Source organism: Micrasema longulum, unplaced genomic scaffold, assembly GCF_059751315.1.
Source record: "Micrasema longulum isolate JH-2025_06_02 unplaced genomic scaffold, ASM5975131v1 h1tg002545l, whole genome shotgun sequence".
Taxonomy (NCBI): domain Eukaryota; kingdom Metazoa; phylum Arthropoda; class Insecta; order Trichoptera; family Brachycentridae; genus Micrasema; species Micrasema longulum.
This window is the reverse complement of record NW_028279684.1, coordinates 38,590-58,221: the sequence shown is the minus strand read 5'-3', so window position 1 is coordinate 58,221 and position 19,632 is coordinate 38,590. Positions and strand designations below refer to the sequence as shown.

General features: G+C 34.1%; 1 protein-coding gene across 1 annotated transcript in view; it reads left to right on the top strand.

The window, feature by feature from the left end:
• The first annotated feature begins 1,590 nt into the window (after positions 1 to 1,590).
• The window catches only part of fabp (fatty acid binding protein), a 46,522-nt gene continuing 28,480 nt past the window's right edge, over positions 1,591 to 19,632 (top strand). The window contains exon 1 of the mRNA XM_088240647.1: positions 1,591 to 1,834. Coding sequence (XP_088096773.1) covers positions 1,762 to 1,834 — 73 coding nt within the window. The 5' untranslated portion in view covers positions 1,591 to 1,761. The remainder of the gene's footprint in view (positions 1,835 to 19,632) is intronic.

The window sequence follows — 19,632 nt, the reverse complement described above, 5'->3', positions numbered from 1 at the left end:
TTCGTAATACTTTTTAATTGCTTTAAATAAAATTGAATTTTGTGACTTTGCCTTTTTCCTAAATGGAAGTCTAATTTTGTTCTTTTCTCTAGTATTGTGATCGTGTTCATGCTGGTTCCGATCAATTTTTTTCCAAAATTCTGTTTTTTTATTTGTTTTTATTACTTATACAATATTATTAATCTTTAGTAGGTACCTAAATAAATATGTGTAGTATGTTTTGTTTCTGGCTAATATTACCGCAGGATGGTAATAGCCAAAATAAATTAAAAATATACCTAAATAATAAGTTATGCTTAGAAGAGGCAACGGTACCATTTTTTAGCAGTCAAAGGTATACAAAACAAATAACCATTCTAATTTATGTATTTAAAAATTAGAACCGGACGAAAAATGCATTTAAAACTATTTTTAGCACTAGAGTACCCGCGCGCCTCAATTTTTACATCTGCGCTTGCGTGGCCTATTATTGTAGGCCAAAATACTACACGATTTTTTATTGTTCCACTATTTTAAAAAAAACATCCTACACAGGATGAATTGCCAAAAAAAAAAATGAAAAAAAAATATACGAAAAAAAAAAAACATACACTTATCATAAAATATAGATTTATTAAATATAAATAATCGTATAAATCATTTGTTACAAAACATTGAGCTTACAGCCTGATAACCCCGAACATACCAATTTCACACATTTCAATGCTCGCGTGGACTACTATGGTAGTCCTATGATTTAACTCATACTGTTTCTTAAGGTACATTATTGTAATTGAAAAATACACAGAGGCTTAGCTTGTAAATGCCTACAGGTAACAAATATCGATAAAAGTGCCACCCTGGGCCACGATTACAATGGGAAGTTAACATTTATCTTCAATTTTATCTACTAAGTAAAATGAAGTTTTCTGCATAAAAATCGGATTTTGCGTACAATTTTTTCCTCTTAACATGTTCAATTATAAGTTACCGACAAAAATACTTTAAATGTTGGTGCAAATATACTCATTTTCGTACGCAAATATCGGTTTTTCTTTATAGACAGTCGAAGATAACCCTGTTAACTTCCCATTGTAATCGGGGCTCTGGGATACTATAGTAATTCGCGCAAGTACTTTCTTAGATTATCATTAAAGTTTTATGGTTAAAAATTGCTTGACACGAAACGAAATTTCAAGTGTTTAAATCATTGAACTATACATAACACGGGTTCAATGTCACTTTTAATATAGGCTTTACTAGTAGGTAACAAAAAGCAAAACATCAACATAAAAAATATTTACATACTGAAAACCGCAAAATCGCCATAAAGCGCATAATATTTGTGTCACCATTGTTTGTGGAAACCTTCAGCAGAATAAAATTATGTGCACGAATCGCGTTAGGGCATATTAAAAACAAATTATTATTACGATATAGATACGCCATTGTGTAAAAAACATTCGTGATACACCTAAATCAAAATACAATACAATGCAATGAGAAGGTACTCGGCTTTAATTCATCGTTTGTTTGCTTATTTGCAGACCGCAGTGTGCTTATTTCGAGTCTCCCGCTTATTGCGGCGCAGCTTGTAACTAACTTCGCACCAGTCATTTGCCGGCATTCGGGAGTGACGTCTAGCAGCGAAACTTCTCTCGCTTTCTAACAGTATTCCAACCGGCTCGCCAGTGCTCGAATAATACTCGTAATTCACGGCATAAACTAACTGTCGCTAAACTCAATTTGCATTTAAACCCAAGTTTAATTAATAAAAGTAAGATGGACGCCTTCCTGAATAAGAAATACAAGCTCTCGACATCCGACAACTTCGATGAATTCATGAAAGCGTTAGGTAAGTTAAATTTTCACAATCTTAATGTGTTTTGAGCATGAAGGATTATCGTATCAACACGATATATCGGTCAAAAAGGCTTGGTTTGATAATTTATGTATCTCCGGGAGATTAGCATTAATCGCGTAACGCCCTTTTTTTGCAACTTTTTTTATATTCGCACAATATTTTTTGCAATTTTACACGAGGTTTTGTCGTAATATAAAAATATAATGTCTGATTTTAATTTATGAGTTGCGTGTCACACAGATGTGTAGTATTCTGTAAAATAATTCAGTTAAAAGTTATGAAAAAAAAAACATTCTACACGAAAGCTACCTACCATTCCATTGCAAATGTAGGTAGGTAATCTTTTGATCAATACTATTTTAGCGAGGGGACAAACACGTGTTGATGTTAGTTCAATGTACGAAATAATTACGTATGTGTATGTGCTATTTCCGGTATTAGTTATGGTGGTGTTGATGTGTGAATCAACTCTTTTTTTTACGAACATAATTCAAAATGGAGGTTTTATTAGCACATTTATTGAAAAAATAATGATTCATAATGTTTTTAATTAAAAGTTAATCTTTCTATCAAAAAGATTTTCTTTTATATCCGTTTTATTAAATCCTCTCTATTAAAAATAATAATGACGATGTTCAGTGCTATATATATATATAAATGTTTTCTTGCTTGCGGTAAAATTTAGAGCTTTAATTGTACGGCGGTATTTCTCGAAAATGTTTAAAATATAAATGAACTACGTCAGAAGTTCTTCCGAAGCAATCAATGATAAAATGTTGTGATAGAGTTCCGGTTTCCGGGAAGCAATCAGCAGAATTCACAGACGAGAACTTGTGGCGTCGCGGGCGTAGAAATTTCAAAATTACAAAACATTAAAAAAATCATAGCGCTAATAATACTCCAGCATTAGCCTAATCACAAATAACTACCGACGTGCTTATAAATATGCTAAGCATTTGAGCGATCACAATGAACAATAATGAACATGCTTAAGTTATCGCAGTTTTAAGTCAACGCGTGTGTAATCTCTAAGTCAACGCTCGTGTCGGTTTGTTTTTTTATTTTCCTCGTAAATAAATACGTTCATTGGCGAAAAACCGACGTTTACTATAAAAATAATACAATGCATGTGCAAAATAGTAAGGAGTATCTAATAAAAAAAGTGAAAATTAAATTGTAATTACTATGGCGACTGCTTGACATTTGGCTTGCCAACATTACGCCGGCTAAAAGCAATAAATAGCATGATAAATAATAAATAAATAAAAATAGCAGTTTTGAAATATTTTCCATATTTACACCGGTGATATTCAAATATGTGATTGCGCAGCAGGATTATACGTCGCAAAACGTAAATATTTTGACACTTGATATAAGGTGTTCACGGACGTTCAATTGTGATCGCGAATACGATAAACAACCCAGGTGAGAAATTGTTATCACGTCGCTTATCAGCACGTAGATAGTTATTTGTGATTGAGCTACAGGGTAAAATTGTTCGAAAATATTTCAAACAAAAAGTAAGTTACGCGTTTTCTGTCAAAAGTGTTTATTAATTTTAAAGAAACAAACAGTCAACACTGATAAAATAACATTTTTTTTAAAATACGGTTTAAAGACAGACCAGCGAAGTTTCTAAATAATAATCATACGTATTATTAAATTGTGTTACAACAAAAGGATGTTTTATCTAGCTAAAGTTCAAATGTTGATTTGACAATTGTTTCCGCAGCTTTAATTCTTAGATAAAATATTCAACAATGTTTTGAGTATGTCCAAAAGTTTGCAGACAGGTTGGATTCCCTCCCGAGGGAGTTATTTAGATCTAAATTTGTTGCAACAGCGAGGGAAAACATTTTTGAGAAGGGAACATGGAAGTCTAGGCATTTACAGGGCTTATGACCTACATGAAAAAGATTTCAGCTCCTTAACTTCACAAAAGTCAACATATAAAAGAGTTCAAGAGATGTTGATGTTTAAACATGGGCAGAATGGTCAATGTTACTCAGTGTGCAAGGTGGCCACTTAAACTAGCCAATGACAGGTCATAAGCCCTGTAAATGCCTAGACTTCCATATTCCATTCTCAAAAATCGCTTAAAAAAATATTTAAAATTATTCTGCCGTAATGATAGCCATAGATACTCGTATATAAATGGACGTCGCACGGAAATAAAAACCTTTGACATCGTAATTTTTTTTTTACTTACCTAGCCGGACCGAAGGGGGATTCGAATCCCCCATAGACCGATTTTAATTTGATAACTCGAGTATTGTTTAAGCTATTTGCCGTATATTTTTTGTAATCGTGAAATTAATAGAAAAAAGCATTTTCCTGTTTTTGTTTTTAAATTTGTAAAGTTTTTTTTTTTAAATATTAAAACAAAAAAAGACAAAAATAATACTAGAGTCAATTTCACTTAATGTACATAAGCATTCTGCAAACTAACAAAAAAGTAAAAAATATACGAAAGAGTAAAATATGTGTACGAGAAAACATGAATAAATTATTGTACGGTCATAAACACTTCCAACGTTTTATTCTCCTGACGCCATTTACAAGTAGGCGCTGGGGTCGTTTGGTTCCCCCGTTCGGATCATGTGTAATTTTTGGATGCTCAGAGAGGGAAAGGTTAAAAATATTTTAAAGAAAAACGTGAAACAACCCGATTGAACGTAGCCCACATGATTCCAGTTTTCAAAAATAATTTCAAGTACTTCTCATTTCAAGCTTCATAAAAATAATGATTTTTGTGCTATTTTTGTCTTCTGGCAACACTTTATTTATTAGATTATTTTTTCAATTTTTCTCTTATTTATTCCAATGACGTCTTCCATGTTATTGACCCAATAATAGAATGATCAACGAGATAGATGAATTTTAAAAATACTCCAGCATGAAGTATTGGTTATAGAAAATTGAAAATTTTCTTATCGGATTCTAGTTATGCGTGTTAAAAAAATGTAAGTCTATACATTTACAGGGCTAAGACCTGTTATGTGGCCACTTTACACAATGTGTAACACTCACCATTCTGCGTATGTTAAAACGTCCATATTTCTTCAATTTTTCATTTGTTGATTTTAATAATTTTAATGTTTTTTTAAGTCAATGAAATAAAATCTTTCTTGATGCGGGTGGGATTCATCTGACTATATTTAGCATTGAAGACATTTGCGATTGGAGGCCAACGCAGTACCTACCATATGCACAATTGAGTTCGTATAAGTTACGCTTAGGGTCGATTTTTTTTATTGCTTATGTGGGTAGTAAGTAAGCTCAGATTAATACCGCGCTATAGTTACTGAGACCCCATTTCGCTCTATTGTATGGAACGAAGGCGTTGCAAATTTTTGGATTGGGTTTTTGGTTTAACAACAGACTTGTGACGGGGGTTTCGTCGCTGCGCTTGCGATTCTCGGCATGAGTACCTGTGGCCTGGTGCCCGATCGAAATAATATTTTCAGGCGAAACCAAAATTAAAACCGAATTTCGGCTTCTGTGTTCTTATTTCGACCGAAACCTAAGCTTATTTAAAGAAGTTAAGAGCCACTTCAAAGCGCCCAAAATTAGGCGTTTTTATTTTTGTACCTTACGAGTTCATTAAAATAAATTTCAAATAAAATACACAATAAATTAAAAGACAAATTTAATGGTTCGCTGTTATTCTTTATATTATGTAACAGTTAATAACAAACCCTATTGGAACATTAACTTATTATTTTTATTTTCGTGGATAATTTACACAGCGCTATTTTCGTAATATTAATAATACCTCAAGGACGCTTTAGAAAGTTATTCTATAGATAAATAAATTTAATTAAAACATTTAAATTTGGAATTTAAGTAAAACAATTTATTTCGTCATGACATGCTACGGATTTATTCAAATGATTTAGAGAAAAAGTGGGTTTTAAGTTTTTTTCGAAACATCACTTCACTCTCACAGCCTCGCACCTCTGCCGGTGTCCACTATAAAAAGAAATACAAATACAATACAATGCATTTGCAAAATAGTAAGGAGTATCTAGTACAAAAAAGTGAAAATTAATTACAATCACTGTGGCGACTGTTTTTCTTGACATTTGGCTTGCCACCCGCCGGCTTAATGCAATGAATAGCATAAAAAACAATTAATTAATTAATAAAAATAGCAGTTTTGGAATATTTTTCATATGCACACCGGTGAAATTCAAATATGTGATTTCGCAGCAGGATTATACGTCGCGAAACGTAAATATTTTGAAATTTAATATTATGTGTTCACGGATGTTGCATTGTGATCGCGAATACACCAACAAGCTACAAAAAGTTGCTTGGTGGGATTTTAGTTTTAGTAAAAATATAACAAGTGAAATTTTTTTTAAATTGTAAAAATGTATAATTATGCTACTAAATAAATAAATAAAAAAATAATAAATAATAATAATAATAATAAATACGATAAACAACCGCGGTAAGAAATTATTATCACGTCGCTTATTAGCTTGTCGATAGTTATTTGTAATTGAGCTGCTGAAGTAGCAGGCATACATACAGGATGTTCTTTAAACCCTGTCTCATCCGAAACCACGATGATCAGTATGAGCAAAAAGACATATTGGCACATTAAAATATTTTTTTAGAACGAATAAAATATCAAAAAAAGCAAATGGTTGCTTACTTCTGCAGGGTTGAAACGAGGAGGGAGAAGGGGGGAGTCTGACAATGCGCCGCGCTCCCTTCACTTCTCCCCTGCAGAAATAAGCAACCATTTGTTTTTTTTAATATATATATTTTTTAAATTTTTCTTTGTTCTAAATATTTTTTTTAATATGCTAATATGTCTTCTTGCCCATACTGATCATCGTGGTTTCGGATGTGACAGGGTTTAAAGAACACCCTGTATATCTAAAACAGTACGAAGCGTGTTCTTACTATGTGGAGTGATGACATATTCGACTTACCAATTCGGACTTCGACTCGAAAAAGAAAAACAATGATCGTACCACTTTCTGGGTGTTTTTTGACGTTACGTCATCAGAGCCTATTAGTAAATTGTCTGTGCATGGTACGCGCGGAGTGATCACGTCGACACCTGAAAACAATAGGGACTTAACTCCGAAATCGTCGGACTCTGGTTTTCACGCTGCGTAACATTCACCATTCTGCGTAGGTTAAAACATCCACATTTACTCAACTCTTCCATCTGTTGACTTTTGTGAAGTAAAAAAGCTGAAACCTTTATTTAAACTTATTCAACAGAGAGGGAAAACATAGAAGGTAATATGGAAGTCTAGGCATTTACAGGTCTTATGACCTGTCATTGGCTGCATTTGGCATAAGCATTTGGACATACTCAAACATTGTTGAATTAACTACCCGGTAAAAATTGGAAAATTGTTTTCAGGCGTTGCCTAGTAAGTGATTTGGTTCAGCCGGATGAATCTCACCCGCATAATAAAGGTTTTAGCTCCTTTACTTCACAAAAGTCAACAGATGGAAGAGTTGAGTAAATGTGGATGTTTAAACATAGGCAGAATGGTGAATGTTACACAGTGGCCACTTAAATCAGCCGATGACAGGTCATGAGCCTTGTAAATGCCTAGACTTCCATATTTCCTTCTCAAAAATGTTTTCCCTCTCTGTTGCAATAAGTTTAAATGTGAATAACTCCCTAGGGAGGAAATCCAGCCAGTCTGCAAGCATTTGGACATAATCAAACATTGTTGAAACCTTCATTGATGTGGATGAGATTCATCCGATTGAATTATTTCACCTACTACGCAATACGCAATTTTTGTACTGCTTTTTATACCAGCAGGGGTGATATTCCAAACGCTCTCGCGGCCGTAGAAAAAACTTTATTTTGGATGTAAATACGCAAGATAAAAGTGTTCAGAATAGCACCGCAGTTAGTATAAATAATAGTGTCCTCATTCCCTTTCCGCAACTAATGGTGCATAGGCCACTGCCTTGGTACACCAATTGCAGCGTATCTTGATGATTTTTGCTACACGATGGCGAGATGACCAGTCTTACGCTTCAGGTGCCAGTCCAGGGACTATGAAATATTCTACTATAAAAACACCGTTTTAAATAAATGTTTCATGTTAACCATGTCGTGAATCGAACCCTAGACCTTTTGCACTGTAGGCAAACTCGCTGACTACTACATCACTCGATCAATAATAATATTATATTATATTCATTTACCTGAATAACTCCCTAACCTTGTCTACAACCATTTGGACATTCCCACAATATTGTTGATAAATATATTTTTTTTAAATTTGGTTACAATTTTTCACAGTTCGCGGTAAAATTTAAAGCGTACGACTGATTAACTTTCAGCTATGTTTACACATTACAACAGAGATAAAGAACATTTTAGAAAAGGGAATATGGAAGTCTAGGCATTTACAGGGCTTATGACATGTCGTTGGCTGGTTTTTAAGTGGCCCTTTTACACACTGTGTAACAATTACCATTTTACCTATATTTTAACATCCATATTTCTTCAATTCTTCCATCTGTTGATTTTAATGAAGTTAAAGAGCTGAAACCTTTATTGTTGTGAAGAGATTCATCTGATCGAATTATTTCACACACTAGACCAACGCCTGAAAACTATTTTTAAATTTTTAAACATCTTCTTGGACCAGTCTGTTACGAGTATGTATCAAATTGAACCTGGTTCTGGTCCCGTAGCTAGCGTTGTGGACTCACGGATCAGAGATCTGTGGTTCAAACCCTAATTTACCAAAACTCGATTGATGATTATTTTCTAATCGTGTACAGCTACATTTTATAATCGATAGTACTTAGGTTTTTTATTAATAACTACAGATAAATAAAAATAAAGTTTTTTTATCCAATTACAAGTTACCTAGTGAAGTGCCATTATTAAGTGCACGCGAACTACATTTTATAATCGATAATACCGAAATAATACTATTGATAACTGGAGATAGATATAATTGTTTTTTTAAATAAATAAAAGTTATCTAGATGTTTTTAATTGCTTCTGACGTAAATGATTTTGCCACCATGATCATTGATCAAATATATAAAGCTAATTCTGCTGCTATTTTTTAAATTGTAATATATTTATTTGAAAGAAGTAATACAGATAAAATAGTTATTAACTTTTTTTATGTTAGTAAATTGTATTATAGGTCGGGTGTGCGTCAGTTGAGGTTTAAAGAGCAAGATGGATTACAATTGAAGTTATTTTTTAAGTAATTACACACGGGTTACATCCTATTATTTTGTACAGAAGGAATTTACAATAGCGGGCACTGGCGGAGAGCTGGTAGCCAGGCAACACGAACTGTCGAGATGAAATGCGTCGAGTACTTTCAATATACGGTGTTTAGTAGCCTTGTCCGGGCTGACATTGCAGCGGACTACGCGTTGCGGGCCAAATCAGAGTTCGGACCTGCCAACCTCGCGGCTGTTGGTGTTGCCCCCCCACAATATTTCGTCCAAAAAATCAATAGAGATACGTAAGTGTAATAAATACTAAGGGAAAGCATTGAGTAAAATTGCATTCTGAACTCAAAACAGACCAATTTAGACTTAGGACGGTGTAATTCTGGAGTTCAGTGGTTTTTAAATACTATCAAACTAAGCCAAAAAAAATATTTAAAAAAGTTATTTTTATGTATCGTATTATCAGCGCTATTATTTTTGTAATGTTTTGTAATTACTTCGCCCGTGACGTCACAAGTTCTAGTCTGTGAATTCTGCTGATTAGTGAATTGGCTTCTCGGAAACCGGAACTCTATCACAACACTCTGTAATTGATTGATTCGGAAGAACTTGTGACGTAGTTCATTTTCACTTTTTTTTTTTCACGAAAGGAAAAATGTTTATATGCAATTTCCTGTAGCACTGAATTTCTTCTTTGTTATTATTAACATCATTAACAGAACTATTTCAAACACTAAATATAAAAACGTGATAAATATTTTTTACATAAATGTATGTCCATAAATTGTTGTTTGTTTCATTGAGGCGTGGTGCTCGTTAGTCTTACGCTTCAGGTGCTAGCCAATGGAAGATATTGCAGTTATTTTTAAGTATATATATTTTTTAAAATTGTTTTGAGTTGTTCCAAGTTTTTGTAGACAAGAACTGGACTAAACCTTGTAGGGAGCAGAAATAGAGAACATTTTAGAGAACGGAATATAGAAGTCTAGGCGTCTACAGGGCTTATGACCTGTCATTGGCTGTTTTAAGTGGCCACTTTACACACCATTATGCCTTTCTTTTTTTTTAACATCTATATTCCTTCAATTCTTCCATTTGTTGATGTTTGTGAAGTTAACGAGCTGAAACCTTTATTGATGAGGGTGAGATTTATCCGATCGAATTATTTCACCCACATACTTGGCAGCGCCTGAAAATATTTTTTAATTTAAGGTTTCAGCTCTTTAACTTCATAAACATCAACAAATGGATGAATTGAAGGAATATAGATGTTTAAAAAATCCAGGCAGAATGGTTAATTTAACATCATCATCATCATTCCCTATTCGCACCTAAGGTGCATAAGGCACTGCATTGGTACATCGATCGCAGCGTATCTTGATCATTGTTTTGTTACACAAAGGTACGGTGATCCGTCTTACGATTCAGGTACCAGTCCAGGGACTATTAAATATTCTGGTGTGAAAACACCCTTTCAAAAAAATAATTCAAATCAACTATGTCGGAAATCGAACCCGAGACCTCGTGAATGATAGGTAAACGCGCTGACCATTACACTACGAGGCCGAAATTTTTCTATATTCCCTTCTGTAAAATGTTCTCCATCTCTATTGTAATATGTATATATTTTTTATTATTCCGCATCGAATTTGTCTGGAATCGAACTCGTCGTTCGCCACCTCATGCATAGTAGCCAAACACCGCGAGACGCGCATTGTCAACATAAAACTTGTATGAGAATATGAATTGTTTTTCAATTACAAAAAATTGGGCAAGACAAACCGTTACTTAACGAATTTTTTAAAGAATTTATTTAAAAATGTTCTATTTAAAAAAAAAAACTTTTCTGAATTTGATGTTATAGTGTAAATAAATATTTAAATTTATTTCAACAGAGAGGGAATATGGAAGTCTAGGCATTTACAGGGCTTATGACCTGTCATTGGCTGGTTTAAGTGGCCACTTTACACACTGTGTAACATTCACCATTCTGCCCATGTTTTAACATCCACATTTCCTCAACTCTTCCATCTGTTGACTTTTGTGAAGTAAAAGAGCTCAAACCTTTTATCACGTGGGTGAGATTCATCCGATCCGGTGGGGCAGAATGGTGAATGTTACACAGCGTGTAAAGTGGCCACTTAAACCAGCCAATGACAGGTCATAAGCCCTGTGAATGCCTAGACTTTCATATTTCCTTATTAGAAATGTTTTCCTTTTTTTTTAAAATAAATTTTAATATGAAAACCAGCCAGTCTGTAAGCATCAAACATATCCATCATTATGACCCCAAAAGATGGCTCTAAGTACCATGATCTTCTATTGCAAACAAGTCTTGTATTTTTTTTTTATTTAAGCTCCCGTGTAAAATTTTGTATTTTCGTTTGTAACGGTTTGTCTTCAAAGGTGCGATGTATTGTTTTTTTTAAAATTAATAAATACTTTTCGTCTACGCCTATATTAAGACAGGTTGCATGAAACAGTTAAGTAGACAGACGACACAGACATTGTGGACACACTGAATATTTCTCACATACACACGCGCACATGGGTATTTGTTTTTGGTATTATTAATGTACGCACCCACACACCAACAGCCAACAGGTATTTTTAGGCGGTCGTAAACATTGTTACAATATCGTGTTATATAACGTTGCATGTTATTGTTTTCATGAACAGGTAGAAGTACTTAAACACACGTAAATCTGATTTCAGATATTTTCATAAATGAAGTATAGAGGATGAATGTCGAAAATTAAAGTTTTCAGATATAATATCTTTATATATATTATAAGGAGGGTTAGTGCCGGTAACAGAGTTAATGGTGCCTTAAAGTCTGTCGTAGCAAATAAGTGTCTATCGCAAGAGGCTAAATTAGCAGTTCATAATGGAGTTCTGGTACCAACCCTAATGTATGGAAGCGAAGCATGGAGTTGGAAAAAAAGGGACGAAAGTAGACTGAATGCTGTTGAAATGCGATCCCTCAGGCGAATGTGCGGAAAAACAATGTATGATAGGTGCCCTAATGTCGAAATTAGAGCAGAATGCAAGGCTCAGTTAAGCATTATCGACAAAATTAAGAAAGGTCTTTTGCGATGGTTCGGTCATGTGGAGCGAATGAATGATGAAAGAACGGCTAAAAAGATTTATGATGCGAATGTGTCTGGTTGTAGAAGTCGAGGAAGGCCGAGAAAGACATGGCATGATCAAGTACAACAAATTCTTGAAAGTGGTCATGTGAAAAGTCGGAATAATCGACGTGCGTGCATGAGAAGATGTATGAATGTGAAGGAAGCAAAGGAAGTGTGCCAGGACAGAGTGGTGTGGCGTTCTATCCTCTCTGCCTACCCCTCCCGGGAAATGGCGTGATGGTTAGTTAGTTTAGTTAGTTAGTTATATATATTATTCCTCTGTACGTGTGATGTCACCGTACTCCTCCTAAACGGCTTAACCGATTTACGTGCGGTTTTCAGAGAAATATAGATTATATATATTTATTTGTGTATAAAAAAAGTTTGTTTTTGAATGTTTACAAACAGCATTCGTTTTTTGTGGATCTCAATCAGATTCATTTCTTAAATTCCTTATAACTTCTACCCATTTATTTCTTTTTATCGGATTTTTGGTAACACTAAAATAATATTAAATTCAATACATTTTTAAAAATCGTATTCCTATATAAGTACACCCCTTTGGTGGTGAGACGACCGGAGTTTGACGTTTGCAAAAAGAATGCCACATTTGAAAAAATATCTATTTTATCTTTCAGAATTCAACCATAAACAAGTACCTACTTAAATTTAATATTTGAATACTAACAATTTTAGTTTTGGAATTCAATCACAAGCAAGTACCTAGGTACCTACCTAGTTATCAATAAAAAGTATTTTTCCAAGGCAAGGCAAAGTTCGGGCAGGACGACGCCGACGTCTGTCGGGTCAGCTAGTTTACATATATAATTCTCCTGTATGTGTGATGTCACTAAACTCTTCCTAAACGGCTTAACCGATTTTCGTGCGGTTTTTTGCATAATAATGATCTTTGTGCTGCGCATGTTTGTAGATCTTAAAATCTTCAATCTGATCCGTAAAAATAAAGTCAAAAGCATATTTTTTTATTCATCGATCTACCAGTGCTGCATTCGACAATAATGTATATACTAAAAATGGGAAGATATTATTATTTTGGATTACTTCACCATAGTAGCTGCACAAACATATTAAAACAACGTGCTGATACGACGCATGCTTTTAGTAGCTAACTTAAACTGATTATATATTTTTTTATATTGTATGTTTTTTTTTATCCGTGTAACTACTAAAGCGAAGTTTTGGTGTAGTGGAATTAGCATGTTAGTGTAATTAGTGTGACTGACTTCTCAGATACGTCTCGAAACCGGTAGACAGAAATGTCTGTATGTGATGTACAATATTATTTACTATTTAATAAAATGTTGGACCACAAAGTTAATGCTTTGAATATTTTCTTAATTAAATATTTGCGTTTTTACGATTTACCCAAATATTTATTTTGAGGGCCATTTTCAACGAGTTATATAATTATAATAACTCACAATTAGAAAATGGGAATCAAGTTGGGGTAGAGTGGGATTCGAACCACGGACCTTTGATCTGTGAGTTTGAGACACTAGCCACGGGACCTCAACCCGATATTAATATTCAGAAGCGATTTTTTAAATGACAACATAAGGCGCGGAAAGGGGTTTTATTTACCTTGAGTTTTTATTTACTCCTGGCCCACCAAGTCCGTTTTGTGAAAAAAATCTAAGTTTTTCAGTATTAATTATATTCTGAAAACGACCGGAATTAAATAAAGCTAAATTAATTTAGTCTCATTCAAATAATGCTCAATTCGTGTAGTTTGAAATAGTATTCAAATACATTATTATCTCGTACCTGCCCACGCCAATTTGCATGCTTTATCAAAATAATATATATTTTGTTAATAGTGTACGTTTGTACTGGGTGGCGAGATTTTATTCAATGGTTATGGACGGAAGTGCCTCATTATTTACTTTATGTATTGAATAATTGAGTGGGCTGGGTGGCTAAAGACCCCACTCTCTTTATTATTAGAGTAAAGGACCCTTAGTCGACATAATATCGTCATGTATGTTTGAAAATGGTCGTCAGGGCCCGTATTATAATTGGAAGATAAAATTTATCTACAAAGTTGAATTACGTTTGCTGTACGAGATATAGGACATGGTTTATTTTCATGTTTAATTACAGGTTACTGACGAAAATACTCGTACTTTGAATTTTCATACAAATATACACATTTTTGAACATAAATATCGATGTTACTTTAAACCGTCTCGATATGTACCGATGAAGAAAGCGTTCATAATCGCGGCGCAGAAGGCGAATCGGAACACGTAGCATGACGTGAAGTTGTTCGTATTCCACACAATGAGGAATTTCAGCCCTACGGGAAATTGGATAAAAAAATTGTTTTCTTGCGCGCGGTAAAAATTAGACCATTTAATTGTATAATAAAGTTTTTTGAAAATGGCGTCACTGATTTATATGAACCAACCAATGATATGAGAGCTGTGAAGGCTATCCGGTTTGCTTACAGTAAACAAACCGATCGGCAGAACTGACAGAGAAGAATCTCCGACGTCACACGCGGAGTTATTTCAGAAGTACAAAACTTTAAAAAATCATAGCGCTGATAATGCGATAAATGAAAATAAAAAAATGAAAATTGGCTTAGTTTAATAGTCTATTAACAAATTAAAAAGACACTGAACTCCCTCATTAGGGTATTCTAAACAAAAATATTAAAACTATTATTCATAGATGGCGCTTTTATATTTTTTTATTAACTTAGCTTTTTTTTTTTCATACACTAATTTCTGAAAAGAACCTAAATTATATTGTTATGGTATTTGTTACAATCAATATAGTGTAAAGTTTCCGCAAACCAAGTTTTGTAAAATTTCCATTGAAAATAAACGTAAAAATGTCATTTTTCAATAAAAAAATATAAAAGCGCCATCTATGAATAATTGGTTTCATATTTTCGTTTAAAATCACCTTAACTCGCTCTTATTCGATTCGACTAGATAGTGGATAGTAGAGCGCTCGAACTCTGACATTGAATAGCGGCCATGTTGATAAAGCTACAGCTGTCAAATTTAGAGGTTACAATAATTAATGCTGGGCAAATCATCATGGAAAGTTACAGTTCTGAGTAACGCGTGCAAACCATTAAACATTCAAACTCAAACAAACTCAAATAAACAAAGACAAACTCAAATATTGTAATTAAACATTACGATCAAAATGAGTGGTCAGGTCGAGGTACGTTCGTTAGGAAAATCGTCTTCAGCGACGAGGCCCATTTTTGGAAGAATAGCTTAGTAAACATGCCAAATTGTCGTATTTGGGGAGATATCAATCCACATAAGATCCATCAGTTGCGAATGCACCCAGAAAAAGCCTCTCTGGTGTGGATTTTGGTTCGGCGGGGTCATTGGCCCGTACTTCTTCCAAAATGAAGCCGGCACCGCCATAATTGTCGAAGGCGAGAGGTTCAGCTCTTGCAGAGCACTACATAGAAACAGGGCATAATTTCTCATTTGAGCCAAATGTCCTTGGAAAGCCCAAAAATCATCAAGCCCGTTTAATAAAGGAAGCCATAGAAATATACAAGCATCCTAATAACATAAACAGGGATGATGGGTTACGACTACGAACCTCATGGTACCCGGTGCTTCCAAAGCCCACGGTACAAACTCCACACACTTAACCACATACATTGCCCGACTGCGACACGGTACAAATTCCTCACAATTAAACACACTAAAAACTACACTCATACATTCAGCCCTGAAGATGGACACTGCAACGTGCTCCGAAACGTCGGCAATACAAAGCCCACAAACACGGCATAATAACCCAGAAAAACACTATCTGTATTCTGAAGGCCGTGAAAACCTACGATCCTTTTTTACTATTTGAATGTAAAATTTTAACTCCTGTATCCCTTTTAAATCCGTGTTAAATAATTTGAATTGATGAGATGATTGGCAAACTCTAAAAAATATTTTAATAAACATCAAGATTGTGAGAGAATAAAATCTCCAATCATCCTAAGTCCATGATCTTTTAAATAAAATCCCTTAATTTAAATTAAATTAACTATTTGAGTAATTGAGCAAAAAAAAATATTCTGATACTGTTTCTAAAAATAAAAAAAACAACAAAATCGGTTATGATTTGGGGTGCGGAAAACGGGACAACGGAACTTCGATTTTACTTAGAATACGCTTCTCCTATTTGGTCTCTATTCTACAGGACTCATATTGACTATATCGAGTCTGTCCATCACCGTTTTCTAAGAAAAGTAGCATGGTTGCTCGGACTACAGATGGGTAATTATTTCTATTTTGAAATAGAGCAATCTCTTAATCTGTCTTCATTGGAGAGACGTAGAACTGTGATGGACCTTATATGCATTTTCAAAATACTTGATGCTATAAGTGATGTCTCATCTCTGTTGCAATCAATTTATTTTCATGTTCCCAACCACGTCACCAGAAGTCAAAATCTGCTATTTATTAAATCTTCTAAGAGCAACTTTTGTTTTTATGCCCCAATGTCCAGAATGTGTAGATTAGTCAATTCGTCACATGAATTGAAATTCTTTGGGATAGATCTTCCGGCTTTTCGTCGATCTCTTCGCGACTAAACAGCGTAGAATGAAGTTGGATTGGCATGGTTTAGCTCGAAATCTTATGTCTTTCGTTTTTATGAATATATTTTATACCATTATTGTATTGCCGTTGTTTGTCTTTGCTACATAGTTTTATGTTATTTTTTGTTCAGTTTCTTGTATTTATGTTTCTTCATGTAACTGTTGTAATTGGCTTAGGCCGTATATATAATAAATAAACAAATAATCTGTCCGACGGGCTGTTGCCTTTTTTGCGCAATAACGGGGAAGTATCTGCGAGAGAGTGACAGAAAAACTATGCAATGCAAGAAGTACTCGGTATGAAGCATATTAATTTCAGTAAGAGTAGACCGCAATATTATGCTCGCCGTACGAGTATCGTCCACACTCAGGTTTCCAATCTGACGCCGAAGTACTGTTCGTGGAATGGATACCAAATCTCCAACATTCGCAATAAGTTCATTATATCTACTCGTAGTAATTAGATACTTCTCGCGTTAATCAACAATCATTTAGTAGCCATATAATGCTTCATGTTATTTCTCCTGTCCGCATTTTCCTGCGGTCGGAACTCTATCCGCCCTAAGAGTAATGATCTATGAAACAAATATGTTCCGATCGAATCCAACCTAACCTCACTCTTTCCTGACCTAACCTATACGGGGACATTCTCCCGACTTGTCAAACCTCACATTATATATTCATTTATTTATTAATTTACACGCCCTACGGGCTTTTACGTTAATTAGAAATACATTCAAGTGCAGCAGTAAAACATAAGTATTTTATTTTATTCAGAAAACACACAGTCATACATAATAAGTATTAAAAACAACAATTTTTTATCATAAAAAGACCAATTAAGTTTTCATAAATTATGCAAAAGATATAAACATTAAATGTGACAAAAAAAATTCAAGTGAGAAAAGAATAATTGTTTACATTTGCGTTTTCCATGGAGGTAATAAATAAAAATACCGAGTGCACACTCCGAGCCATCCACGCACACACACATAAACGCACATCTAGAACAAACACAAACATATACATAACATGCGGCATAAACCACTCAAGATGCACATTCAGCAACTATCCCAAATAATCGACCCCATGAAGAAATTTTCTGTATAAATGCAACGTGCAGTTAAAAATGTCTACATCAATACTGAGTCCATTATAATTTCTGCAGGTACGTCTAATGAATGAATTCGAGGTATAATTGTTTTTACAAGTTGGTACATAAAAAAGGGAATTTAATCTAGTATAGCGAAGAGGACAACGGAAACCAATATTTTGTAAAAGATACGGCGAATCAACCACATTATTTAGAATTTTGAAATGAAAAATTAAATCACATGTAAGGCTCCTTTTTTGTAGCGATTTTATTTTAATATTTTGTGTGTACATTTAGTTAAAATTAAAGATAACATAAGAAAAACTAAAAGATACAATAATAAGGAAATGTACCAACATACGTATATGGGTATATATAAAGTTATTTTGTACATTTACATATAAAAACATTCACACACATACACATGCATATGCATACATACACACACACACATATACATATATGTAAATATATGTATATACAAATAAATACACATAAGTACCTACATTATTATAGAAATACATGAAAAAAAAATAGTAAATAAAGTACAATATTAAGAAATTTTATACAAATTAATTTATAACCTTTTGAATACATAACCCATAATTATATAAAGGCAGACGAAATATATCAACTTCACCATACTCGTTAGCCGGTGTAGTCTAGGTATTGGTGAATTAAATATTGTCATTATGTCGTACCCCTGTCCTCGCTCGATGGTGCGTAGGGCACTGCATTGGTTCACCGAATTCAGCGTTTATTGATCGTCTGTTACATGAAGTGAAACGGCGATCAGCCCCAGAGAACCTTCTTTTCAATCAACACTTCATGTCGACCTTCCCAGGAATTGGGCCTGGGATCTCAAGCATGATCAAGGCTACCAACCACTTCACTACTAGGCGGACTTATCTCCACTCGATTTCCTTATTCAGGATTTTCAAACCTGAGAGTACCCATCGAGCCGAATGCACTCGTCTAGAATGAGGAAGTTCAGTGTTTTTTTTTTTTTTTTTTTTATTTGTCATAGACTATCAAATATTTAAAAAATATTTTTTTATCATATCATCATCGCTACGATTTTTTAAAGTTTCGTATTTTTTTTTTTTAATACTCCGCGCGTGACGTCACTATTTCTCTTAGGTGAGTTGTCCTGATTGGGGGGTTGGCTTCCCGAAAACCGGAAATCTATCAAAGCACTCTATCATCGGCCTCCGTGGTGTAGTGGTCAAGACGCTTGACTCACGCACGGAAGGTTCTGGGTTCGATTCCCGGTGAGAACACAAAAATTAAAATGTGATTTTTCTCAAGCCTGGTTGTTTTGTAATGTAATTCACCACTCTAATTGGGCCTCCTGGCCTGTTGTGGTGCAAAAAAAATGAAATGAAATGAAAAAAATCATTGGTCGATTTAGAAGAACTTGTGATGTCATTTAAAGTAGTTCATTTTTGTAAAAATCATTTTTCATTATTTGTTCATACATTGTCTAGGAATTTAACTTTAGAACTTATTTTTACCGCGTGTAAGGAAACAATTTTTATATCCAATTTTCCGTAGCACTGAACTTCCCCATTGATGATCGTTTATTACGAGTGACGATTTTTTAATGGAAAAAAAAATTGAGTTCTCAATATTTGCCCAGATACGAATTTCAATTTTCATACCATTTCCTAAAAGTTCTAAATTGCTAGTGCTAGAAAAATGGAAATATCAAGTTGTGGTATTAGATTTTTCAGTTTCATAATTCAGAATTAGAATTTCAGGACTCGACACTATTTTC